Source organism: the organism of the source record quoted next, assembly GCF_019968985.1.
Source record: "MAG: Porospora cf. gigantea B chromosome Unknown PgB_NODE_199_length_29415_cov_138.287, whole genome shotgun sequence".
NCBI classification, from domain to species: Eukaryota; Apicomplexa; class Conoidasida; order Eugregarinorida; family Porosporidae; genus Porospora; species Porospora cf. gigantea B.
In genome coordinates, this window is record NW_027178781.1 from 1 (window position 1) to 22,806 (window position 22,806).

Consider the following 22,806-nt stretch of genomic DNA (forward strand, 5'->3'; position numbering starts at 1 on the left):
GGCGGTTGATGACGTGCTCAATGTTGTTGGTAGTGTCAGAGATCTTGATGGCATTTCCTAGCGGCAGAACCACGTACTTCAGAAAGCCAATCTGGTCGGAGTGAAATAGGTGGCGCCGGTTGCGATCGCACAGAAGAGTCACTGGCAGCCCAAGTGACGCTTCCTCCTCGCCCTGGCTGTAGAGTTCCTCAGCCAGTCTGAGAGACCATTGGATGTGGTCGCGCCACTCTAGAGCTGCGTGGCCAATATCAGCCATCTTCAGACACATTTGCATAAGAATCCACTTATCAGCATCAGTGTTTCGAGGATCGAATTCTGCCAGGATAGCCCGTTCTGAGAAGTTCTTGACGCTAGCGTAGTGGGCAGCCATGTCAGTGGTCAAAATCATATCTATGATCATCTTCCTCGAATGTTGCATCTGGGAACGCGTCAGCGAGGAAAGGACGTTGGAGTGTTTGTTGCTCAGCACGCTGAATGTGAGAAAAGCATGGTAGTTCTCCAAAATCGATGCATCGTTGTAAATCAAAGCTAGCGGCTCTCCAGTGTCAGCGATGAAGTTGTTGGTTCGACCAAAGTGCCCTGCATCATGGCCAAGGCAGGCGATGATCACAGTTGCGAGGTCAATATCGGATAGTGCTGACTCCATGTTCAGAAGTCGTATTAAGGAGACAGTCTTATGAGCCACTGCCCCTGCATGTTCATCGTTGTGGTAGGGGTTGTCATTGTAGAGACGAGACATGGAGTGAAGGAACCTGATAAGAGTACTCTCCTTGCAGAGACTGCTGCCTGTTACCAAAAGTGGCTTCAGCAGGTAGAAGCCAATGAATGCGAACGGAAATCGCTTTCCATACTTCTCCAGATTGATCACGGACAGATGCCATTTGTAGCCAATATCAGACGCCTCGGCAGCTCGAATATCCAACAGCTGCACGAACTCCCGAGCGTCATTCGCAGATCGCGCACTGAAGAATAAGCGGCTGATCAGCTTCTCCACAATGGAGCTCTCGACGATGTCGCTCTTGCGGTCCTTTCGAGCCCGTTTGGTTCTCTCGGAAAGAGAGTCTGCTGAGTGCTGATACAGGCGGACTCCCACCTATTGTCTCTAGAGCCACCTGCGGCCGGTCCGCGGAGAGACCTGCTGCGTGCTACCTGACCGCCTTTACCTACAGTCCTTCATAACGGCGCCTCGTGGCTCGATGCAGGGCATTGGAGATACTTTCGTGGGAGCCGCTGCTATCGGAGGCATAAGCGATGGGGCGTAAGTCACACTTGCAACCTTATGCTTCAACGGTAGGTTGTCGTTCAAAGGAGTGCCATGCCGGGGGTCTGCTGGCTTCAACTCTCTCTTTGCTCGTCTCGACTTCGCTTGCGATTGCATTCTGCGTGGAAACCTGACGGTTTTCAGACCTGTTGGGTGGCTGAGTCAAGCAAGCAACATAAATTTCACCAATTCAGAGATAGCCAAAGAAAGACAACTCTAAAATGCGCTGTCTCCAGATCTAGTGCTGATTTGGCACGCCACACACAAAGCTGCCCACTCTCACTAGTCGGATGCATTCGGTTTTTGGAAAGATGGGTTGTCGACACCACGTGACATAGCCGCTCACAGCATTTTGTTGACCAGCGAGGGCATCATATCTTCACGGTTACCCCAGTCCCCTCCTCGCATCTCAGCGAAGCCGTGCCTCTTGGCCACGTAGCCACCCTTGGCAGGTCGTAGCTTGAACGGCCACAGGAAGGAGTTCACCTCCTTGAAGTGAGGGCCACAGGTGTACAACTCGTGAACGATATCCTCGACTCCATGGATTCCGAACTTACCGAGGTTCTCAGAGACGATAGTGTTATCGGCGATCCTTTCACGACGCCAGGCGGCCTGCTTGCCAACCTTAGCGTATCCTCGCTTGTAAACAAGCTTTCTGATCATGTCAACGGTAGGATAACCGTACGTCACGAAAGGCTCTACCAGCTTCAGCATGTTACGGGTGGCATCGTTCATCTTGATGAACACGCCGTTGTTGATCTGCCTCAGCCTGAAGAGCTTCAAGACCTGCTTGGGCTTCGGGGCCATCTTTCGCACGCCCTTAATCCTGACGCAGAAGATAATCTTGGAGTCGGGAACACGGTAGAAGCATCCGAGCTCCTTTGCTTCGCGCGACTTCTGGACGCGGTCAAGTGTCTCTTGCTCGTACTCCTCATCATACTTCAACGTACGTAGACGCAGAGCCTCCTGCCTCACGGCATGGTCTGCGGCGAGCTGAGTGAGGGTCTGGTTCTTCATAGCCTCAAGCTCGGCGGTCCTCTTGACCTCCAGCTTATAGGCCTCAGTCTCGACGGCACCAGTGGGAAGCTCGGACTTCTGAATGAGGTATCGATCCGCCATCTTTGGTGGGCGGGGTGAAACTCGGCATTTACTGCCGGCCGTTTTGTCCCTGAATGCGCGAATTTTGGGCCAACCGTCCACTGTCGCCCCAAAAGATGTCTCAGTCGCGAATGGAGGAAGACATCATGTCTATGATTCAGTGTAAGTGCCACATCGGCGCTAAGAACCTGGAGAAGAAGATGAGCCAGTACGTCTACGACCGCAACCCCGAGGATGGAACTCACATCCTTCACGTTGCCAAGATCTGGGAGAAGCTTAACTTGGCTGCTCGCATCCTCGTCACCATCGACAACCCCCAGGACATCTGTGTTGTGTCACAGAGACCTTATGGTTCCCGTGCCGTCCTGAAGTTCGCTCACTACACCGGCGCACAGGCCATTGCAGGCCGATGGACTCCAGGCACGCTTACCAACTCCGTTACCAAGAACTTTGTCGAGCCCCGCGTTATGGTTGTGGTCGATCCTCGTATCGACAGCCAGGCGGTGAAGGAGTGCTTCTACGCTGGCGTGCCAGTCATTGCTCTTTGCAACACTGATTCTCCCCTAAAGTACGTGGACGTGGCCATTCCCTGCAACAACAAGTCCGGGCACTCGATTGGGCTCATCTTCTGGATGCTTGCCCGGGAGCTCCTCTACCTGCGTGGACGCCTTCCTCGTGACCAACCTTGGGGTGAAATGCCCGACTTGTTCTTCTTCAAGGACCCTATGGAAGTCGAGGCCAAGACTGGCGAGGGAGAGATGGTTGATGGCGTTGGTGAGGTCGAGGACTGGGCCGCCGGTGGTGAGGAGTTCCCGAGCAAGTACTGATGTGTCTGTTCATTAGCGATGGAACACCTTTTAGTGCGATAACGCTTTCTGCAGGAGCACATACAGTCTAACCGTTCAGTACTTCATTCAGTTTTAATATGATCAGGGTTCATCGTTTTTACACCACTGTTATTCCCGACAGTCCCAAATCACAACCGCTTTTTACGCCGTTGTTGTTCCGACAGTTCCAAATCACAACCGCTTTCACACCGTTTTCACACCATCAAGTATTTTAAAGTTTTCACACCATCAAGTATTTTAAAGCTCGAAGACAACGGTTTAAAACTTTCAAAATATAAGTTAATGTGGAAGACATCACTGTGAAGACTCGATAGGGAACTTCTCATCAGTCAAATGTCTGATGTACTCTCCAATGGCGTAGGCCTCTGCAGGAGACTGAGTAGAAGCGACCACCAAACGTCCGAGCGCCGAAGGAAAACCGTCCTCCCTGCTGCAAACTTCATCTCCGACCATTAAATTTCCCTCGACGCTCTTAACGGACGGCATCGTTCTCATGATTTCCTCCAAGAAAACTCTGCTGTCCGCCATAGCGACTCCCGATCTCGCCACGAAATACTCATGACTGCAGGACCATGCTAGTTGTCTGCAGATAGGGCGAGACGGAATGCCACATGTGACGAAAAGTGACTCCACCCCGAGATCCACGCCTGTCGCTGCGACGTGCATATACCTGACGCCGCCACCCCCCATGCGGGCGTTCAGCTCAATGAGGCACGCGCCCAGTATAGGGTCGAACTTAAGCTCGACGTGAAACGCTCCTTGTGTCAGGCCGAAAGCCTCACAGCACTTAAGGGCCATGACTTTCATCGCCTCAACCTGCTCCTCAGGAAGTTGTGAAGGGCAGTTGTGACCGAACTCTGTCAAGTAAGGCTCAACCAGAGGCCAGTCGTCGCTCACCATAATGTACTGCACGACTCCATCATCCATTACAACGTCGCAGTCAACTTCCGGACCCGACACAAACCCCTCCAAAATTAGCGCGTGCAGATCCTCGGTGGTTTGAGAAATGTTTGCCTCGCAGTCCTCGAATACCAAGCCCATTAGCTCCCCAGACTCATAGTACTCTTGTGACTCCGCAATTGCTTTGCGAAAACTTGAAAGCAAAGACTGCTCGTCGTGCACAATGTATACACCCAGCGAGGCTCCTCCTGACAGGGGTTTCAACACGCAAGGGAACCCAATTCGCACGCTTGCGCTGAGCAGCTCTTCCTCTGTGCTCACTTTAGCGTGGGGAGGCGTAGTTAGTCCTGCAGCCTCCAAAGCGTCACGGGTGGCCTTCTTGTCGTGTGCAGTGTCCACAGAGCCGATAGAGCTACAGGGCATGTGGAAATGAGCGCAGATTCGCGAGTGGAGAGTTACAGAGTCGTCCCACAGAGTGAATATCCCTCGAAACACAGTACCCGACGACTCCACATACTCCTGAATGGCGGCGACGCACTCGGCGACCATGGTGGGCCTAGGAGTCATGTCCACGTCTAGGAACGCATCCACGATATCCCGGCTCGTAAGAAATTCGGTGGTGGAAGACTTACTGTCCAGCAAGACGAAGCGCACACCATATTGGGCTTGTAGTTGTCTATAATGCTCGCACTTGTTCAGCGACCCTCCGCATACAATGAGGAACACTGAGTCCTTGAGAAGCGACTCCCGATATGCCTGTCCCGCCTCCGAACGCTCAAATGCAATAGGCATTAAATCCGAAGGAGTGAAAGGCTTGAAATACTGCTCTGCAGAAAACTCGCTGCCGCAGGTGGAAGGAGTCGCTGGCTCGTCTACTACTTTGGCGAAGGCAGAAGCTGAAGTAGTGCAGGCGATCATTGAGAAACAATTGGATAATGACTTTATACCTCACAATGTCTAGAGACTGCATGATTTCGTGGGGTCAATGTTTAGAGACTGCATGATTTCGTGGGGTCAATTTGCTAGTCGCACACCCGCTTGCAACGCCACAAGCCGCACTTGATCTTCGTCGTCCGTTGTGGCAAAAAGGACCACTGTTCCGCGGTTGCCGAAACGGCCCGTCCTTCCCGACCGGTGCAAAAACGTCTCCTTGTCCAGTGCGACGTCGGCATGCAAAACGAGATCCACCTCGACGAGGTCGAGACCTCGAGCAAGTAAGTCTGAGCAGACGACGACACGCAGCTCGCCGCGCCGAACGCGACTGAGGGCGGCCTGACGCATACTTTGGTTCATCTGACTGGTTATGGCCACTGACGGCACACCGGCAACCCTCAGCTTGTCGGAAAGTTCGCTGCCCCAGTTGTTGTAGTTTGTGAAAATAACAGCCTGCCGATAGGAGATTGAATCCAACACCCTTAGAGTGCTGCTAAGTTTGGCGTCCTTGACCTTCGTCCAGTCCGACTCGCCAGTTTGGCACGCCGGGATCTTGACCAGGTTGTACGAGATGGACTGCAGTGTGGGCACTTCAAGCGATGGCATTCGACCAAGTAGCGCGGAACCTGTCTCTTCGGCCTCTCGCAAGTCTCGCATTTGGGGTGTTTCCCTTTGTGAGGGGATCATTGCTGTCTCCTCAGCTCTGTTGAAGTAAGAGCTACACAAGAAAACCCTATGTAGCGTCCGTAACTCAGCGACCTCCCTGGATAGATCCACAGCCGGCACGTCGAACAGGCCGACGTTCCAGTAGGCTTCGCGGCGCGCCATGCAGGGCACCAGCTCCGCATCGACAAGGTCGACATCTACCACCGCCGCCTCCAGCCTCGATAGCACTGGTGGGTCGAAAGTGGCCGACATAGCAAGAATCTGAGTGGAGTTGCAGCCGAAGCAGGAGATGACGTCTTTCGACTGCTGCGTGAAGTTTTCGGTGAACAACCGATCTGCCTCATCGAAGCAGAGAAGTTTCAGGAGCTCTCTCGGTGGAGGCCACCAGACGTCCTTCACTCGGGACGCCTTCGAGTTGTGGTTAACTGCCGACAACAGTCGTCCTGGTGTCGAGACCACCAAATGCGGGCGAATTGTTTTTAGTCGATTGAGAGAGGCTTGAACCAGGCTACCACCTTGTAAATCCAGTACTCGGATTTGTTCGTCGTCCGTCAGACGCCGCACGAGTTGTCCTACCTCCTTGGTGACCTGTTCCACCAGCTCCCTCGTCGGCACCACGATAATGCCTTGCAACGCCTGCACTCCCGCCCATCCAGACATCAGCGCTTGCTTTCGGTCGGCGACACGTGCCTTCAACCAATCCGCGTCGCACACTAATTCCGTTGGATCAGTGCGTTGAACCCCAGACCCGACTCTGAACGCTTTGAGGGCGGCCCACGAAAACCGATACTGAGGGTCCAGTCGGGAGATACTGCACAAAGCCATTGCTATGGTTTTGCCGGTTCCACTTTTCGACTGCACCAGGAGGCTATGACCCGCCAGGCCGTGCAGCAGCGTGGCCCTTTGCACATCCGTTGGAGGTGGCAGCAGTCGCCGTGTAGAAGGAGATCTTTCTTCCACGAATTCATACATCTGAGGAGCTAGTTTTTCGGCCAAGGCCTGTAGTACAGCTTCTTGCAAAGGAAAAATAGAAAACTGTGATCGATCTTCATAACCAGGCACGTCGGAGCTCTTGTGGAGCAACTGCCACTTTTCTCCTTGGTCTTTCATTCGAAAAGCACCTTTTTGTGGACCTACGGTAACGATGTTGCAGCAGTAAGCTCGATCTCCACAATTCTAAATATGTCAATGGAATCTCTGTGTGTGGATGCAGTGCAAAGGCTTCGGCAAGACCTCACCGTGCGGCTGGAGGCCATAGAAACCGACGTGATGTTCACAGCGGAGAGTTTAGCGACTGCCGCCATCTTCCGTTCCGTCGCTCTCCCGTCGTTGCCCTACGGACTGCTATTTCAGATTCCTGTCGTGGAGTCTCCAACCTTCACGAATGTGCCTCAGCTGGCCCTTAACTCTGATGGGTCTTCAGTTGGCGATCTATGGGCTCGATGGTGCCTCAGCCTCAGCCGAGCCGTCAGTCGGAAGGCTCTGGTTGGCGTAGCCTCGCTATCGGCGATGTTGCCCTACCTAGTGTTGCATCGATTGGAGTCATTGATGCAGTCAGTCCAGGACGAGAGTTTGGATGCCCTAATCGACTCAACCATTGTAGAAGTAGTAGGTCTCCTTCCAGCACTGACAGGCAACCCTCTGCTCCCTCCAGAGTCTCTACTCCGACATGTATATGAGTTGGGCGTGGCCTGCTTGGTGCTGGTTAGGCAGGAGGAGGTTCGTGGCGTCCCCTACGCGCTGAATCTGCTGTGGAGACTGATACTCTCATCGCTCAAGGTGTCAATGAGGTCGAAGGAGCTCCATCGGTCACTCGCTCAGAACGTGAAAAGTGTGTGTCTCGACCTCATAAAAGAAGGCATCGACGATGACGGCTTTCTCCGCTTTGTTATCACGAGGCTTCTGAACGCCCAGAGGTACATGGGATCCATGCGGTTGTCACTCAAAGAGCTGTGGACTGTCCCTATCCTGCGCCTGATGAGGAATAGACCTACGTTCGTTAGCGTTCCTCGACTCGAGCTCTTGCTGGCCTCCGCGCTTGAGGAGTCAGTTTCATGGCCCGAGTTACTCAGCCGGGTGGGTCCGCTGGAACCATCCGACGTCCAGGCGGCCAGGGCGGTGTACGCGACGGCCCTTTGTAGGTCGTCGTCGTTGCCCGTGGTCGCTTTAGCGATACATAACGGCTTCACTGAGGCTTCCGTGGTGAGTCGGTTCGTAGATATTTTGGCGATCCACCCCAATGCCTGTAGGGCACTAACACCATCCCTGCTGCGCCTCGCTGCCAGCACCGAGTTGCCGAACGCCATGGCGCACCTGGTAACCATACAAAACCCTCTCCCTGGCCACCTAACAGTGTTTCGCACTCTTCTGTATCTGACACTGTCACACTCCTTAGCACCAGCAGACGCCGGGACGGCTCAGGTGTCTGACTTCTACGGCCCTCCTGCCAATCAGTGAGCTGGGAGATGCCTGCTGATCCAGTGCATTGATGTGTCAGCTTCAAGAGACCATGAGCCCCGCGTTCAGAGACGAGTACCTGAGCTTTCTCCATTGCACCCTCGACACACTGTCCAAGTCGTTGGATGACATATCATGTCTGGGTGGTCTTTGGCGACGCAGTCTCGACGTTCCAACGGATGCGTCGCGCCTCCCTTCGGCTGAGGCGTGCGTCGTGGTACCGGTGAGCTTCCACCCTTCTCCCACAATCGTCAAACGAACGGAGGCTATACTCCGCTCACTCCTCGAGCTCTCAGCGGTTCAGTGTGAGTTGGAGCAACCTGTAAGTTGGACGGAGATCCCGTTGACGTGTCTTCTGTTGAAAATCGCCACGGCGCTGGTCGCAGGAGGAGCGTCGCAGGTAGTGCAGCGGTCCTGGGATGACCTGAAAGCCTGTTCGGAGCACTACCTCACTTCCCCTGTCTTCCGATCTGCCTGCCCAGATGCTAGCCCTCGTTTGCGCGCCTTACTGACTACCTTGTTCGCGGCGAGTCCGGATCTTCCGCGATGGGCGCTGAATAACCAATGTGCATAGGTGATGACGAAACAGTCGCATGAATCCGTATGTAAAATTGGGTGTGCGAGACTCGAACTCGCGACCTCGGGATTATGAAACCATGTGCTAACCAACTGCGTCAATCACCCACTGAGTTAGACAAGGTTTCGGGAGCCCGAGCAATCTTTGATGTTCAGAAAAGTTCGAATCAGAACATTTCCAAGAGATGTAACATGAACGATGGATCCTGATACGTTCACTGGCATACACCCGCGGAGATCGGAGACGTTACTAGCAATAAAGACGGATGGAAGCAAATGTCGTTGGTCAACAGCCTACAGTGTAAAGAATGTAGCAAAGTAGTTCATTACAGCGAAAACCACTAATGGTGACTTGTGGTGGACACCACGGACACACGGCGAGCCATCTGACCGTTGTACTGCTCCACGTTAAACATGTCTTTGCGTCTGAGCCGGTTTTCAATAGCCTTGGGATCATTATCGATGTTCAGGTGGAAGTTCTTTGCCGACACAGCCAGCTCCTCGTACTCGCACATGGATGGGTACGCATGCGCAGTAACCGCCTCGATCTCCTGAATAAATTTGTCAGCTTGTGCCTGAGCCTCAGCACTCATGATCTCGCTGGGCACTGGTACTTCGATGAAACGCGGCGCGTAAATTGGTACAGGTACTCGATCATACCTGGGGACAATCTGCGGCAGGTGAAATTCCTGAGTCGTAACGCTCTCAACCGCCACCGGGACCACTCGTTCAATCTCTTGAATGACCTCAACGTCAACGTGTTGAGGGACCGGAACGTCCACGTACCGAGGCACCGGAACCTCCTTGATCACGATTTCCTCGCGGACCTCCGGGACCTCAACGGTCTTATGAACGGCATACTCGCGGTATTCTACCTGGGGCACTTCAACGATCTTCTCGACTCGATTGATTCGCGGGACATAGTTGACGACCTCCTGGTACTCCACCTTCTCCACCTCGCGAATCTTCTCCTGAACGATCTTTTCAGGAACCTCAATGATGTTCTCAACGTACTCGTACTCAGGAACCTCGACAACAGTCTCTTGAATTATCGGTTTGGCGACTTCGATGATACGTTCGCGGACGGTTTGGACTTCCTCCACAATTTCTTCCCTTACTATCTTCTCGGGAACAACGATAACCTTCTCCACGATCTCCTCAATAATCTTCTTAGTCGGTACTCGCATCTCGTGCTCAACAATTCGCTCTCCGAGGACGCGGGTCTCGCCCTCGATCGTCCTAGTCTCAACCGTACGCGGCTGCCCTTCAACTCGGCGGATAGGCGTCGTTGACCGAACAGTGCTGTGCTGCATCGAGGAGGCTCCGGTGTATTGACGCATGGGAGTTGTGGTCCTCTGCTCCGAGGTGTACTGACGCATAGGAGTTGTGGTCCTCTGCTCGCTGTACTGCCGAGCGGCAGAGTACTGCCTCGTTTGGCTCTGGTGTTGGGTCACGGTGTGAGTGTTGCTCATCGGTAGTGATTATGTGTAATTTCAAAGTTTACAGTAGGTAGCGCATGTGTAAACTCAGTGGGACGCAATCCGATAGGAATACACTACATCACCACACCACACAACGCGGCAATAAACGTACCCGAGACCAAGGCAGAAACTACGGGCTTCAGTGATTTGAAGCTCGTGGGCTCCCCACTGCTTGGTATCAATGATTCCAGCCGGTGGATCTCAGAGCGCGCGGCTTCTAGTTCTGAGCGCACAACCTCCAGTTCGAGGAGCCGGCTGTTGCAAACACGGGGCTTCGGAGCAGGTTCTTGTTGTCGACGTACGGACTTCTGCAGCAAGGACACCTGTTTGGTTAATTTTAGGCGTGAAGACGACTCCTGTTCCAGTAAACACTTCAGACCGTCACGTTCAGATTCCGCACGATGACGTGCGATTTTAGCAGCGGTCAACGAATCCTCATGGAATCGGAACTCCTTCAGCCATTCTGCCTCGTTTTCTTGTCGCTCCTGCTTCAGCGACGCGAGTTCCCTCTGAAGACGCTCAGAGGCACACTGCTGCGCTGCCAGCTCCTTTCGCGCATCAGAGGCGTGATCTAGCTGTAGTCTCAAGCTCATAATGGCACTCTCATGTTCCGCGGCCGATGCCAAGGCTTTCTGCTGTGTGATGCGTGTTCGTGCCTCACTGCTTCCATCGCTGCTATGGTCTCCTGGAAGGATTTTTTGGCGTCTTCAAGAGCCTTCTCAGCGGCTTCCGCAATGGGGCCGTCGTTGCCGTCGCAGGAGTCAGAAGTACATGCCCTCGTCTCCGCGACCTCCTTCAGCTGGCAATTCTGCGCTTTCAGCTCCGTTACAACTTCCTGCAGCTCCCCTGCCGAGGCGTCTTTTTCCTCCAACAGCCCATCGAGAGCCTGCTTCTCAGCGGATGCCTGAGTCAACTGCAGGCGGACTTCCGTGGCCTCCTCCTTGAGGCGAGCCACCTCTGCCTCTAGGGCTTCATTCTTCATGTCGCGCTGCAGAGACTCGGCAGACAACTGCCGCAATTGCGACTCTAGTTCCGCTATATCGTCGTAAAGACCCTGTGCCTCAGCCTCCGCCGGCACGCAGACCCGCTCCTTCTTCAGTTCGGTCTTAAGCTGTGCGAGCTCAGAGCGTAACCGCTGACATTCCTCTTGAGCGCTGTCTCTCTGTCGTAACGCCGCATGCGCTCGGTTCTTCGTAACATCCACCTCGTTGCGCGCCTCTTCAAGCTCAACCGAGAGAGCAGCCATTCTAGCGTCCTGGCCCTTCACTTTGAAGGCGTCGCCTTCGTCGCCTGGGGGCTGGTTCTCGGTAGTGGACAGCCTTTCCTGCAATTCTGCAATCTGATCGCTCTTCTTGGTGACAGCAAGACTAAGGCTCGTCACCTGAATCGTCAGACTCTGATTTGCCGCCTGCAGTTTGTCAACCTCCTGGCGGGTCTCCGAATCGCTACTCGATCGCCTCAGAAGGGCGTTCGCCAGGTCCGTCTTGGTCCTCTCCAGCTCCTCCGAGAGTGCTGCCGCCTCCTTCAGCTCTAACTGCAGTTTCTCTACATCAGAGGCCAGCGTTGTTATTTGCTGCTCGTGGTCTTGGCACATCGACATCTCGCTTTCGCGCTGTTGCCGCACCAACTCCGCTTTCAATTCGTCGAGACGCATCGCTAGGTAGTCGTTCTCGTGCGTAAGCTTCTCGATGTCGTGGTCTTGTTTAACCGTTTTCAGAGAATCCAATTCCGTCTCAAGATCTTGAATTCTAATATCCCTGAGCTTCAGTTCACCTCGCAGGCTGCACACACTCTGCAAAGGATAACGGCCAACTGCACCTCGAATATTATGATTTACTAAGAGGCCTGTAAATCCTAGCACAACATATTGCGGCGAAAGTCGCGAGCTCACCTGAGAATTCCCCAGATCCTCCAGACGGGTTTGAAGAGCCCGGTTTTCCTGCCGGAGTCGATCGGCCTCTGCCAGCTGTGCGGCGGAGCGGGCCTGCAAGGCTGATCGCTCCTCTTCAGCTCGCCTTTGTATCTCTTGCATACGAGAACGTTCCACCAGAAGGTCGGCACCAAAGGCCGCCTGCTTCAGCTCCAGCTCCTTCTTTAACCTCTCCACATCTGTCTGTGCCAGTTCCCTAGCAGCTGCCGAGTCTCCTGCGACCAGACGTAGCTCGTTGGCTTCGGCGCTGATTGCAGCGCGTTGGTTACGAATGAGCGTAATCTGCGAGGTAAGGGCGCTGGCCCGCTCTGACAGCTCCGTATTCTTAGCCCGTAGAAACACGGCCTCCTGCTCATAGACCTCCTTTGCGGCCGCCTCCTCAGCCAGAGCTTCCTTATACTCATTCATGTTGCCAGTGGGCGCTGGCTGCTTAAGAATCTCCGTCAACTCAGCCATCCGTTGGACGAGCTGCTCACGGCTTGCCGTCTCGTCCGAAAAAAATGTGGACTGTGACAGGATGGCAAGGGATGAGGAAATGTGAGGCCTACCGTCATGCTGGGTCGGCGCTCAGGCATTGAATTGTTAATTTTAGGCATTTAAGCTTCGGCTTGGCGGCCGTATATCACTGTGATTTGTGCGTTCAAAATGCGGCTGTCTATCAGTCACAAATTGCACCAAATACGAGGACATCCACATGACAACATGCGCATGTTCTTGCAACCGAGACCCTGTGCTATGGGGGGATGTGCCTGCACGCGAACCTTCCCAAACGAAATTCTTCAGAAACAAGGTACTCAAACGTAGGAGGGCCACCAGATTTTCATCTAGGGGCGATACCTGAGGCCTCGTTCTTCACGGTGGTACTGCGGCTGCTTCCGTTGTCTGTGCACACCCTGCTGGTTTGTGGATTTTTGAAGGTGTTTTTCCTGCTGCGAGACGGGGAAATCTCGCCAATGAAGCTGCTGCTCGGCTCAACCCTTGCACCTGTTCTCGAAGGCCTCGCCACACTGACGTCGCATTCCGTTGGCTCGTCGCTGTGCGGCGTCGCCCGTTGGGAAGCCTGCTACCTTCTCGTTGTGCTGGCCTCACCTGTGGTTCGACAGCTTCCACAAAGTATAGCGACAGACACATTGTGGGTGATCAGCCTGTTGTGCTTACTGGTCTACGGAGTCCTGGGGTTCTGTCAAGGCCATCTCATCCCGTGGGAAGTTTTTAGCGAAGAAGAGACTTCCAGCATTCCCGAAACCAACAACACGACTCCTCTAGTTGTCGTCTCTTGCATCCTGCTGTGCTCTCAGGTGAGAAGTAAAGTCGAGCCGCACGCAGCTAGAGTTGACTAAGTCAGCAGCTTTACTGGTTTTCGGCAACGCGCTGTTCTTCAACAGCTCGAGGGCCGTTGGCCTCATGAGCGCCGCCTTCCCCAAACAAGCGTTAGGCGCCTACCTAGCCGCACTCAGCTTGCTGATGTCGCATCTCCAGCCGTCAGACCGTTCAAGGCTTCTCCAGATCCTGTGGTACCTACAGGTGGTGTGCCCAATACTTTACTACCGGATGCTCCGATACAGGCTTATTGTTGGCGGTCCTTGGGATATTTGGATGCAGTTGGATGGTCATTTGTGTCGTGAGTAGGTAACCGAGTCAACTTTATGAACGAATGCACATAAAGGATGTGGGGAATTTCATGGAGTCATATTTGCTGGTACTGCCATTCGGATAGGTTCTCAAATGGCGACTGTGCCGGTCAGAGTATGCTTCAGAGTATGAGGTCCTCGGAGTACACGAGTTCCAATGGGAACTTCCTCAACAACGGACTTGTAAACCCTGAACGGTATCCTCATCTCACATTCACGAGGTGAAGAAGGTCTACCAGAACGTCCAGTTTCCTACTGAAGCCCAGTTCTCAGACGACACTGTTACACTCCAGGTGCGCAACCGCTATCGGTTCACTGACCTCAGCGACTTCAGTTTCTCCTACGAAGTAACCTCAGACGATGAGAGTCAGACTCTGCCTACTGGATCTGTGGGTGCGTTCTCCTGCCCGCCAGAGAACACCTGCCCCATGAGCATAACCATAACCCCTGCTATAACTGAGGTGGAGCGTGCGGAGTACTTCATACGAGTCTGGGCACAGAGCAAGACCGCCACTCCTCTGAGAGCGTCTGATGTTGCCATCTTGGCAGCCAACTACCCCGTTGGATACATACTCCCCAATGAACACAAGCTGATACCCGCTGCATACGAAGTAGCCTCGACACAGTACAAGCTGGACATCTATGCTGCTGGAAGTTTTGTCATCCCTAGCGGAGTACCTGATGTGCAGGACACCACTGACCCCTCAAACGGAGTGAAGGTTACTGGTCTTCGATAAGGTCACTGGTCTCATCACAGAGTTCAGAAGTATGCCTACGACGTAGCCTCGTGGACGTCGGTGTAACTGGCGATTCTGGGTAGCTCTTTAAACGGGACTTAATTACTGTGAACGTCGACCATCTCCAACACGGAGTCGGCGGCGATACCAGTTGGGGGCTACCTGTTCACGAACCGTACTCGATCCCTACGAAGATGGAGTCCGGTGAAACAAACGGCCACTACACCTACGGCTTCAGGTGATGAGAAGGCCCGCGATGCTCGGCTTCCAGGCGCCGAGATGCTACCAGATTCGCGCCATGAGATCACAGGTGAATCAGATCGCAAGTTCTGAGATCAGCTACATGCTAACTGAGATCACAAGACATGCGTTCCAAAATCTCCGACGTGAATCTTCGATAGGTGTGAGATCACAAGGTTTTAACCTCCAAAATATCAAGTGTCAAAACTAACAATATTGTCATTACTTTATTGCAAACTTCACAGGTCATCCACCAGATTCAAGGCGCTGAAATGCGTCACCTCGTAGTAGGATATGCTGCCATCATTCCCAGCGGTAACGAGAACATTGTTGTACACGAATGCCATCGCACTTGTGCCCTTCTCGTGAGCATGTTTTATCGGGATCACCTTGAGGGGCTCGTCCACATCGAACACGTAAATACCGCGACCAGGACCTGACGTCGCCAACTTGTTACCATCCGGGGTCCAGGCGATGTTCGTTACCTTCAGAGAGTGCTTAGACCCCCACTCGCGTCCGGTAACGTCACGGCCAGTGGCTGTCTCCACCACATGTAGACCATGGCGGATATCAGAGGAAGCCACCAGTGACCCTTCAGGGTTCAGGCTGACACAGCAGGTTTCAGCACTGTGGTTGCATAGCGACTGGATGAAGTGCAAACCGTCGGAGGTGCTAGCGTCGTTGATTTCGAATAACTCTGCATCCGCCTTTCATTCGAAGCTCACCGATAGCATATGGCGCCTTTATAAACTTATCAGCGTCCTTGACTGACTTCCCGGTATCCTTGAGTAATTTTCCGGCATCCTTGCCAGAAGACGTCGCGGTGGTGGGGGTAGCTCCAGCTGAGATAGTCTCTGCGACAGGCGTGCCTTCAGACTCTGGAGTTTCCACGAGAGCGGATTCGGCTTCAGTCGTGGTCAGACGTGCTGCAACCTGCATCAGACAGCACGTACACCCTCACGTAGCCCTGCGGATCACGAGCAGTCAGTGCCACAACCAACAAACCGCCATCCTCACAGACGGACGCGCTATGCACCACTCCAGGTACCGTGACGTCCCACAGGTACTCCAGAACGTCAGCCGAGGTCGAGTCTGGATGAGACGCTCCGCGATACCCACCCCTAATGCTCTTGAAGTCGAAGCAAAACATGCGCCCTCCATGGGTTATGGCTAGAAGCTTGGTGTATTCAGCGATGGGAAGTAGGGCAACTGGAGAGTCGCCCAGGTTGAACTGCGCCGTCCACACCAACTCCGCGTGGAGACTTGGGTCTGTCTCGCTCTCTGGCGCCCATACGTACGTGAAGCAACGCATTATACCGTCGACTGTAGCGATGACACCTTCCTTGTCCTTGCCGATGACTGTGGAGCGCACGCTCTTTTGATTGGGAAGCCTTACCAGGTGCGATGAATGCGAGTCGTTGTGGATGTACAGCACGGATCCCTTGGAAGTGCCCATGATCAAGTCCTTGGTGATCGGATCAACGGTAATGCTGGTTGGGTAACCTAGAGGACCTGTCCATGTAAACGAAGGCGTCGGTTCAATGCAGAATCTGTGTTGTGAGGCAGTACACCTCACTCAATCGACACCGCACGGGTGGACGTAGCGACGGATTCGGCTTCAGGTTCGGCAATGTCGAGCATGAGGTGGTTGGCTTGCTCAGCCAGGTAATTCTCGTGCTCAAGTTCGAATTCCGTCGGAGTCTTCAACCGGAAGCCGTGCAAGTGACTGCTAATGGCTGCAACGGCTATCCAGTAGTTGCCTGACCACTGCACTCCAATGCACGCCTCATTGAAGCACTCCAGATGTGTAACGACCTTGAATGTCTTGTGACTGAAAATGATGAGCCCGGTGTTGCCAGCAATCGCTATCATCGATCCGTCAGGAGACCAGTCCAGAGAGAACAGGGGATGACCTTCACAGATGGTGACCTCGCTGCATAACTATTGAAACCCTAACATACCTGGTTTTCTCCCCGGATACGGGCTCGTAGAAGACCAGCCGTCCGTCCTCTCCGCAAGACACCAGCGTCTCCTCATCTGGAGCGTACCGGCAGCAGTAGGCGCGGCCGGAATGCGCAGGCTCCTTGTGGGCGAGCTTGAATGGCGGGCCGGAATGCGTTAGGAGCTGTCCGTCCTTGCCGGCCGTGGCAATGCGAGAGGGAGCCTTGCTACGGTAGTGGATCGAGTGGCACCCTCCCTTCTCGTGGCCTTCAAGCCGCCCGAGCGTGTTGCCGGTCTCCACGAGAACGCACATCGCAACTCTGGCATGAAGGCTCCACGCTCAACTCACTTCTTGGCGTAGTTGTCCGTTCCACAGAAGGCTACTCGACGAGAGTCTGAAGACCAACTGATGTCGTTGATCTTCACGTAGGTCATGTCCAAGTTAAAGCTGTTCATGACCAGTTCACCCGACTTCCAGCTCCAGGTGTAAAACGTGCCGTTGTCATCGCCGGCCGCGATGATCCTGCCATTGGGACTTTGCGAGCACGCCAGTACCGGCCTTTTCACGCCGCTGTACGTAAAGCACTCTGGATTTCTAGGTACAGGATTCCGATCCCACTCACTTCATGTCCCATTGCCCAGGAAGGAAGCGCGCGACTGCCCCGTGAGCCGTGCCGAACATCACCCTTTTTTGGTCACTCGAGATCTGGCGTGAGTGGACGACTTCCACCCTACGTTGATATGATATGGACGGTTCTTCTCCACGGGGAGGCTAGACGGAATCCTTTTGGTGACACAGGCGCTCATTCCGGTTAACGTAATATGTTAAGTTTTAATGAACATTCGTTGTCACGACATGCATGAAGCCTGCGCCACAGCTAACTTCGTGTACTTGTAGGCCCCAGCGATCTGCGGGTCCTGGAAGCAGTCCCAGCCCTTCTCTAATCCTCGTAGACACGTGTCAAACAGTTGCGATTGAGGCGCCATGGCGTCCTTGTACGGACTCACCTCGTGCTGGCTTGCCTCGAGCACGTGGGAGAGAAGCGCTCGGCCACGTCGGAGCAGCGGCTCGTCTTTGCGTGCGCAGCCCGCTTCGATCACGTGGAAAACATTCGCGCCAAATTCGTCACGAAGCACGGCCAATCCGATGCGGATGTCGGCAGTGAGCATGGCCAGGCACCCCGCTGCAGCACTCTGGGCTCGTGTGTTATTGTCCTCCTTTAGGAAAGCCAGCAGAACGTGGAGCTCAAATTTGCACTTCCCCTCGGCGAATGCGTCAATCACCAACTGACACAGCGCCAAGTTACACGACACCTCCAGCAACGCTGCTCGCAGCAGTTCGTTGTCAGTGTCCATGAGGCACTGGCCCAGCGTAGCGACCGCTCCGGTGTGGAACATTCGCCGGCGCACCTCTTCAGACTGGCTGCTGAGGTTAGTCAGCGCCATAGCCCCCTCGAAGTTGAAAAGCTCGTGCTTGTCCTCCAGCAGAGCCAGCATGTGGGTGGTGCTCTCAAGCTGCGCCCTGTAGCTGAACAGGGAGCAGTTTGACACGAGGAGTATTTGGGCTACTGCCTGACGGATTTCCCTGGAACAGATTATTATCGTGGAGGACATATTCATCCCACCGAATATCGTCCTCAACAGTAGGGTTGATCTTGAGCTGCGACTCGAGTATCTCCAGTCCGCGCAACAACGCCGGAAGACCGTTCTGAAACAGAATAACGTGAGTGTTTGGCTGGCACTTACCTGCTGACACACTAGATTCCTGGTTTCTTTGGACCTGACAAGCATGCGAATGGCGTGGCAAGACAGGGTGACGAGGGCTATCCCAGGCGGGGTGTCCTTCTGTAGGATTCCGCCAGCCAGGATCTCGACAACCTTCTTCTCAACGAGCACTTGACGTAGTTTGTCCACCAAAGACTCGTCTCCTCGGTCGAAGATTCCGTTCTGAACAGGCTTAGCGTGCTCCGGCAGCTTCTCGAACATGAGCTGCGCGGCCTCCAGCTGCTCGTCGTCCCACATGGGCATGTTTTTCTGCCGCTTGACGCGGTCCTTGTCGTCGCGGCTCCGGCAAATGTTGTAAATGACGGCAGCGTATAGGTACTGGGACGAGCCATCGTGGTGGACTAATGCTGCTCGGCCAAGAAGAGGAACCTGGTCCACAACAAGTCCTGCCTTTAACAGCTGCCGTATCTCGGATGTAGCCACGATTTCATCCTGGCCTGGGGAGGTCACTCCTTGGAACAGCGTAACCTTGAAATCCTCATGCAACGACAGGAAAAACAGCACTTCGAGTACATGTGCAGCCGTGCGAGCGCCGATATCGTCATCGGCTGTTCGTGACACGGATCTGAGGACCTCAGCTGTCAGTGTGAAGAACTGGAACTCCTGGAAGACCGCTTTCCGAATCTTCTCGTTGTGGATACTCAGTCGAGCGAGGGACGCCGCCAGCTGCGCTTTGAGCTCGGTGTCATACTTGTTCAGCAGGCACATGTCCACCAGCAGGTTGATGCCGTCGTACATGAGGATTTCCTCACGAACCTCGGCAAACTCCATAGCGTGCATTAGGATTTCAGCTGCCAGCCGCTGCATACGAGGCTCTTGCGAGTTTTTTTCAGACGCCAGCATAAGGACGGGGCTCAGGAGCTTTCCAAATATCAAAAACTCCTTCACACATTGCCTGTCCGCTCTCCAGAGGTAATTCAGCCCCTGCAACCCAATGTACCAGTCTGCATCCGACTGCGCCTCGCTGAGGTAAGGGTCCAAGAGCCGAACCATTGTGGCGTGCATATCGAGACTGTACTCGTCGCTGCGTTCTTTGTCCGCGAACAAAACGAACACCGAAACCAGAGCGAACTCAGCCAACTTGTGTAGCTCAGGGAAGAGTGGAACGAGATGAAGGCACGACTCCAGGGTTACTATTAGCGCGTGGCTTGCGACCACGGCCTGCACGGACCGTCCTAACCGGCGTTTTAGATCTGCGAGACGACCCAGTGACACCACCGCGGACTTTGCCACGGTTTCGGATTGTATGCACGAAAGTCCCTTCTCGACTATGGCCAAGGTTTCTGGGTCCGCCAGGTCGCCGACGTAGCTGACTATGTCCTGCAAGAGCACCGCGCCCATGCTGCGGAGCGCCTTGGCAGAGGACGTACGGTCGCGAGTGAAAGACGGGTCCCGTTCTCTGTTCACGATGCAAACGTCGCTTCCTGTGTACGCCTTCGCCAAGGTCAACAGCATGTTTTTGTGACCTGCTACAGCCTCCCTTGCCAGCTGCTTGCTCTTTGAAACTGTAGGGACTTGGTCGAACGCACGCAGCTGGTCCTTGTGGAGCTCAGCACGCTCGCTATCCGTGAGTGAGAGGTCGCCCACATCTTGCTCATCCACCACACAAGCCAACACGAATCGACATGCTGCCGTCTGAAGTGCCAGCCATTCGACGTCCGTTAGAGAGGTCGTGCAGTCCCCGTTGATGTCGCTTTCCACGGCTACGAGCCTGTCTAGCACTGCCTGAAGGACGCCGTCGTGCACAGCGCGGTCCAGGACCTGTCGGTTAACTACCCAAAGCCGCAGTTGATCAACGGCAAGCGCCACTGCTTCTACAGAGGCGGCGGCGTCGGACAGCGTGGTTATCAGGTTGTCTGGGAGAGCGGCGTGAACTCGATTACCCTTTTCCTCGCGGAGCAATGCTGTCACCTCACCGTGGAGAAGGCCGACAGCAGGAGATCTCTCCTTGGCTTGTTGCAGCAGTTGAAGGCTCAGAGCCGCATCAACCAACCGGGAGGTATAGCGGGCACACAGAGCGTGACGGTACAGAGCCTTGGTGTTGTTGGGGTTCCTTAGAGCTGCCACCGCCGCTGCTACAAGGCCGTCCTCATAGTCGGCCGTTTTTATATGACAGAGGGACACATTACTGTACAAGACGCTCAGCATGTCGGACTCGGCGTCACCCTGCTCCACACCGTCCGCCTCGTCGGTGGCGTCGGCGGCTAACTCGTAGAGACGGGCCGCTTCATGCCAGGCACCGTTTCGGAACTCCTCGGCGGCTTGGTTTTTCAGCTCTGTAGCTGAAGGGGAGAGGCCTCTTACGACAGGCCGCTCCAGGACACGAACTTCCTCAGTTCCCAGTGACTTCCTCAGGTGCGTCAAGCTCATCTTATTGAGTAATTTTTTAGATCCATTGTGTTCTACGACGAAGCGTGCACCATTACACAGCGCGTCTTGCGCTCTGAAGTTGGCAACTCTCCACAGTCATACAACACATAACCCTACAATTTGGCTACGACGTGCTTCGTGAGTGGTTTGGTGTCACGGAGTACTTCGGTGACGCGTGACTGTCGCCGCTTTGCAGAATACCCTTATTTTTCCTGTAGAATGAGTCATCCTGCTGCCAACCTGGTGGGTACTACTTATTTGTGTGGGGGTTCGTTCTAATGCTGCGGCAGGTCGCTGGCCGGTGGCGCCTTGTAAAGAAAGTCGGCGCAGGTTCCTTTGGGGAGATTTACCTCGGTGGGTTGTTACGGGAGATGTCCTAAGCATCTGATCTCACCTCGGGGGAGGAGGTGGCTGTCAAGATCGAACGCGCCAACTGCAAACACCCGCAGCTGTTGTATGAAGCACGCATACTCAAGTATCTCAGCGATGCACCAGGGATTGCTAAGGTGTACCACGCAAAGCAGGAAGGAGAGTTCGTGCTACTGGTGATGCAACTATTGGGTTCGAGTTTGGAGGACCTTTTTAACCTGTGCTATCGTCGATTCAGCATGAAGACCATACTGGCCATCGCTGATCAGCTGGTAAGTTTCCTCCTCCTCCTCTGTGTTTATCGTTTCCAGCTAAACAGGGTGGAATACCTCCACTCCCGCAACTTCGTTCACCGAGACATCAAGCCTGATAACTTCCTAATCGGTATCGCTGAGCATTCAGACACGGTAAGACAACCACCGATGCCTACATCTAGATATTCATGATTGACTTCGGGTTGGCCAAGCGGTATCGCGACTTCAAAACCTTCCAACTGATTCCATACAGAGATGACAAAAGTCTGACTGGGACTGCTCGGTACGCGTCGATCAACGCACACAAAGGTAAGTGGGGCGATCTGATGTCACGCAGGCGTGGAACAATCTCGCAGAGACGACTTGGAGTCTCTTGGGTATGTGCTGCTCTACTTCTGTCGCGGTATGCTGCCTTGGCAGGGAATCCCAGCGAACACCAAACAGGAGAAGTACCAGAAGATAATGGAGAAGAAGGTGAATACCCCAATCAAGACTCTCTGCAAGACCTATCCTGCCTGTTTCTCGAAGTACATGAGCTACGTTCGCGCGCTGAGGTACGAAGACCGGCCCGATTACGCTTACTTGCGGGGACTATTTAAGTGAGTCCACCTGCTGCTATCGCCTCTTATTTGGTTTCAGTGAACAGATGGCACATGAAGGCTGGGATTATGACGGCGTCTGGGACTGGAGTAACAGTCTTCGGCAGTACAGTCATCCGCACTCAGCTTCACTTATTCGTCAGTGCGATCCTGAACTAGCTGAAGAAAACACTCGGAACCAGCTTCCCCAGCTGAAGGGCTCGCGCTCCAACAACCTCCCCCCCTCTAAGCATGCAGATCCTTCTCCCGGAGACGCTCCTCTGCCTGAAGAACCCAGTGACGCGAAGGATGTCCATCAACTGGAGCGGAGGAAGTCACGCTTTGCACGCTGCCTACCGAGCATGTTTCGTCGGCAGGAGAGGTAGGCTCGCAATGAACTAGTTTTTTGATACGGCCGATGTAATGTGAATCTACTTACACTTGGCGATTAATGATATGTGAATCTGCTTACACTCATTTAAAATGCACGCTGCCCAACCGTTACCTTCAGCGAAATTGTAAGAGTTACCCGTAAAAGCTTTGCTGTTTCCTCTGTAAGAGTTACCCTTAAAAGCTTTGCTGTTTCCTCTGTAAAAGTTGCCCTTTTGTGGTAGGAAGCAGACCAGACAATCGAAGCAACCTTGCGACGCTGTAGGTTTCTTTTGTGGTTCCCTGTAGCGGATGTACATGTGTTCTTTGTGGTCCTGCGTGGACTGACACCTTGCAGGAAGAAAACAGCCGACTACCGAAG

At 54.0% G+C, this 22,806-nt stretch overlaps 11 protein-coding genes across 24 annotated transcripts; 4 read left to right on the forward strand and 7 right to left on the reverse strand.

The window, feature by feature from the left end:
• KVP17_000223 (uncharacterized protein) lies at window positions 1–2,380 on the reverse strand (the record flags this gene model as incomplete). Of its 3 annotated transcripts, XM_068519159.1 has the most annotated exons (4): window positions 1–1,065; window positions 1,094–1,138; window positions 1,168–1,379; window positions 1,608–2,380. In XM_068519159.1, coding segments are annotated over 4 exons (2,095 nt in total), but the record flags the coding sequence as incomplete, so codon positions are not given. The 3 variants fall into 3 exon arrangements, with proteins under 3 accessions (XP_068377175.1, XP_068377173.1, XP_068377174.1); XM_068519157.1 differs by lacking the exons at window positions 1,094–1,138; window positions 1,168–1,379; window positions 1,608–2,380 and having other exon boundaries at window positions 14–739; XM_068519158.1 differs by lacking the exons at window positions 1–1,065; window positions 1,094–1,138; window positions 1,168–1,379 and having other exon boundaries at window positions 1,604–2,380.
• Window positions 2,381–2,433: 53 nt separating this feature from the next.
• KVP17_000233 (uncharacterized protein) lies at window positions 2,434–3,186 on the forward strand (the record flags this gene model as incomplete). Of its 2 annotated transcripts, none has more annotated exons than XM_068519224.1 (1): window positions 2,434–3,186. In XM_068519224.1, one exon carries the CDS (start codon window positions 2,434–2,436, stop codon window positions 3,184–3,186), a length of 753 nt encoding a protein of 250 aa, XP_068377196.1. The 2 variants fall into 2 exon arrangements, with proteins under 2 accessions (XP_068377196.1, XP_068377197.1); XM_068519225.1 differs by having other exon boundaries at window positions 2,491–3,186.
• Window positions 3,187–3,501: 315 nt separating this feature from the next.
• KVP17_000234 (uncharacterized protein) lies at window positions 3,502–5,025 on the reverse strand (the record flags this gene model as incomplete). Its single annotated transcript, XM_068519238.1, has 1 exon — window positions 3,502–5,025. The coding sequence occupies one exon, from the start codon at window positions 5,023–5,025 to the stop codon at window positions 3,502–3,504; it is 1,524 nt and encodes a 507-aa protein (XP_068377198.1).
• Window positions 5,026–5,121: 96 nt separating this feature from the next.
• KVP17_000225 (uncharacterized protein) lies at window positions 5,122–6,816 on the reverse strand (the record flags this gene model as incomplete). Its single annotated transcript, XM_068519162.1, has 1 exon — window positions 5,122–6,816. One exon carries the CDS (start codon window positions 6,814–6,816, stop codon window positions 5,122–5,124), a length of 1,695 nt encoding a protein of 564 aa, XP_068377178.1.
• A 72-nt stretch (window positions 6,817–6,888) lies between these two features.
• Window positions 6,889–8,737, forward strand: KVP17_000221 (uncharacterized protein; the record flags this gene model as incomplete). 3 transcript variants are annotated; one of them, XM_068519152.1, is made up of 2 exons in its annotated part: window positions 6,889–8,159; window positions 8,188–8,737. In XM_068519152.1, the coding sequence occupies 2 exons, from the start codon at window positions 6,889–6,891 to the stop codon at window positions 8,735–8,737; spliced, it is 1,821 nt and encodes a 606-aa protein (XP_068377170.1). The 3 variants fall into 3 exon arrangements, with proteins under 3 accessions (XP_068377170.1, XP_068377171.1, XP_068377169.1); XM_068519153.1 differs by lacking the exon at window positions 8,188–8,737 and having other exon boundaries at window positions 6,895–8,163; XM_068519151.1 differs by lacking the exon at window positions 6,889–8,159 and having other exon boundaries at window positions 8,195–8,737.
• A 343-nt stretch (window positions 8,738–9,080) lies between these two features.
• Window positions 9,081–10,211, reverse strand: KVP17_000237 (uncharacterized protein; the record flags this gene model as incomplete). Its single annotated transcript, XM_068519279.1, has 1 exon — window positions 9,081–10,211. The coding sequence occupies one exon, from the start codon at window positions 10,209–10,211 to the stop codon at window positions 9,081–9,083; it is 1,131 nt and encodes a 376-aa protein (XP_068377202.1).
• Window positions 10,212–10,294: 83 nt separating this feature from the next.
• Window positions 10,295–12,725, reverse strand: KVP17_000224 (uncharacterized protein; the record flags this gene model as incomplete). 2 transcript variants are annotated; one of them, XM_068519160.1, is made up of 4 exons in its annotated part: window positions 10,295–10,855; window positions 10,882–12,012; window positions 12,112–12,657; window positions 12,699–12,725. In XM_068519160.1, the coding sequence occupies 4 exons, from the start codon at window positions 12,723–12,725 to the stop codon at window positions 10,295–10,297; spliced, it is 2,265 nt and encodes a 754-aa protein (XP_068377176.1). The 2 variants fall into 2 exon arrangements, with proteins under 2 accessions (XP_068377176.1, XP_068377177.1); XM_068519161.1 differs by having other exon boundaries at window positions 10,295–10,852; window positions 12,058–12,657.
• A 168-nt stretch (window positions 12,726–12,893) lies between these two features.
• On the forward strand, window positions 12,894–14,518 carry KVP17_000229 (uncharacterized protein; the record flags this gene model as incomplete). Of its 3 annotated transcripts, XM_068519182.1 has the most annotated exons (3): window positions 12,894–13,448; window positions 13,477–13,771; window positions 14,055–14,518. In XM_068519182.1, 3 exons carry the CDS (start codon window positions 12,894–12,896, stop codon window positions 14,516–14,518), a joined length of 1,314 nt encoding a protein of 437 aa, XP_068377190.1. The 3 variants fall into 3 exon arrangements, with proteins under 3 accessions (XP_068377190.1, XP_068377191.1, XP_068377189.1); XM_068519181.1 differs by lacking the exons at window positions 12,894–13,448; window positions 13,477–13,771 and adding an exon at window positions 13,911–13,964 and having other exon boundaries at window positions 14,003–14,518; XM_068519183.1 differs by lacking the exon at window positions 14,055–14,518 and having other exon boundaries at window positions 12,894–13,490.
• Window positions 14,519–14,997: 479 nt separating this feature from the next.
• KVP17_000226 (uncharacterized protein) lies at window positions 14,998–17,381 on the reverse strand (the record flags this gene model as incomplete). 5 transcript variants are annotated; one of them, XM_068519164.1, is made up of 8 exons in its annotated part: window positions 14,998–15,455; window positions 15,484–15,691; window positions 15,720–15,850; window positions 15,878–16,308; window positions 16,335–16,691; window positions 16,720–17,019; window positions 17,049–17,294; window positions 17,323–17,381. In XM_068519164.1, the coding sequence occupies 8 exons, from the start codon at window positions 17,379–17,381 to the stop codon at window positions 14,998–15,000; spliced, it is 2,190 nt and encodes a 729-aa protein (XP_068377180.1).
• Window positions 17,382–17,548: 167 nt separating this feature from the next.
• KVP17_000236 (uncharacterized protein) lies at window positions 17,549–20,854 on the reverse strand (the record flags this gene model as incomplete). Its single annotated transcript, XM_068519270.1, has 1 exon — window positions 17,549–20,854. The coding sequence occupies one exon, from the start codon at window positions 20,852–20,854 to the stop codon at window positions 17,549–17,551; it is 3,306 nt and encodes a 1,101-aa protein (XP_068377201.1).
• Window positions 20,855–21,132: 278 nt separating this feature from the next.
• KVP17_000232 (uncharacterized protein) lies at window positions 21,133–22,080 on the forward strand (the record flags this gene model as incomplete). Of its 2 annotated transcripts, XM_068519204.1 has the most annotated exons (4): window positions 21,133–21,208; window positions 21,236–21,630; window positions 21,660–21,786; window positions 21,815–22,080. In XM_068519204.1, 4 exons carry the CDS (start codon window positions 21,133–21,135, stop codon window positions 22,078–22,080), a joined length of 864 nt encoding a protein of 287 aa, XP_068377195.1. The 2 variants fall into 2 exon arrangements, with proteins under 2 accessions (XP_068377195.1, XP_068377194.1); XM_068519203.1 differs by lacking the exons at window positions 21,133–21,208; window positions 21,236–21,630 and having other exon boundaries at window positions 21,666–21,786.
• Window positions 22,081–22,806: the final 726 nt, after the last annotated feature.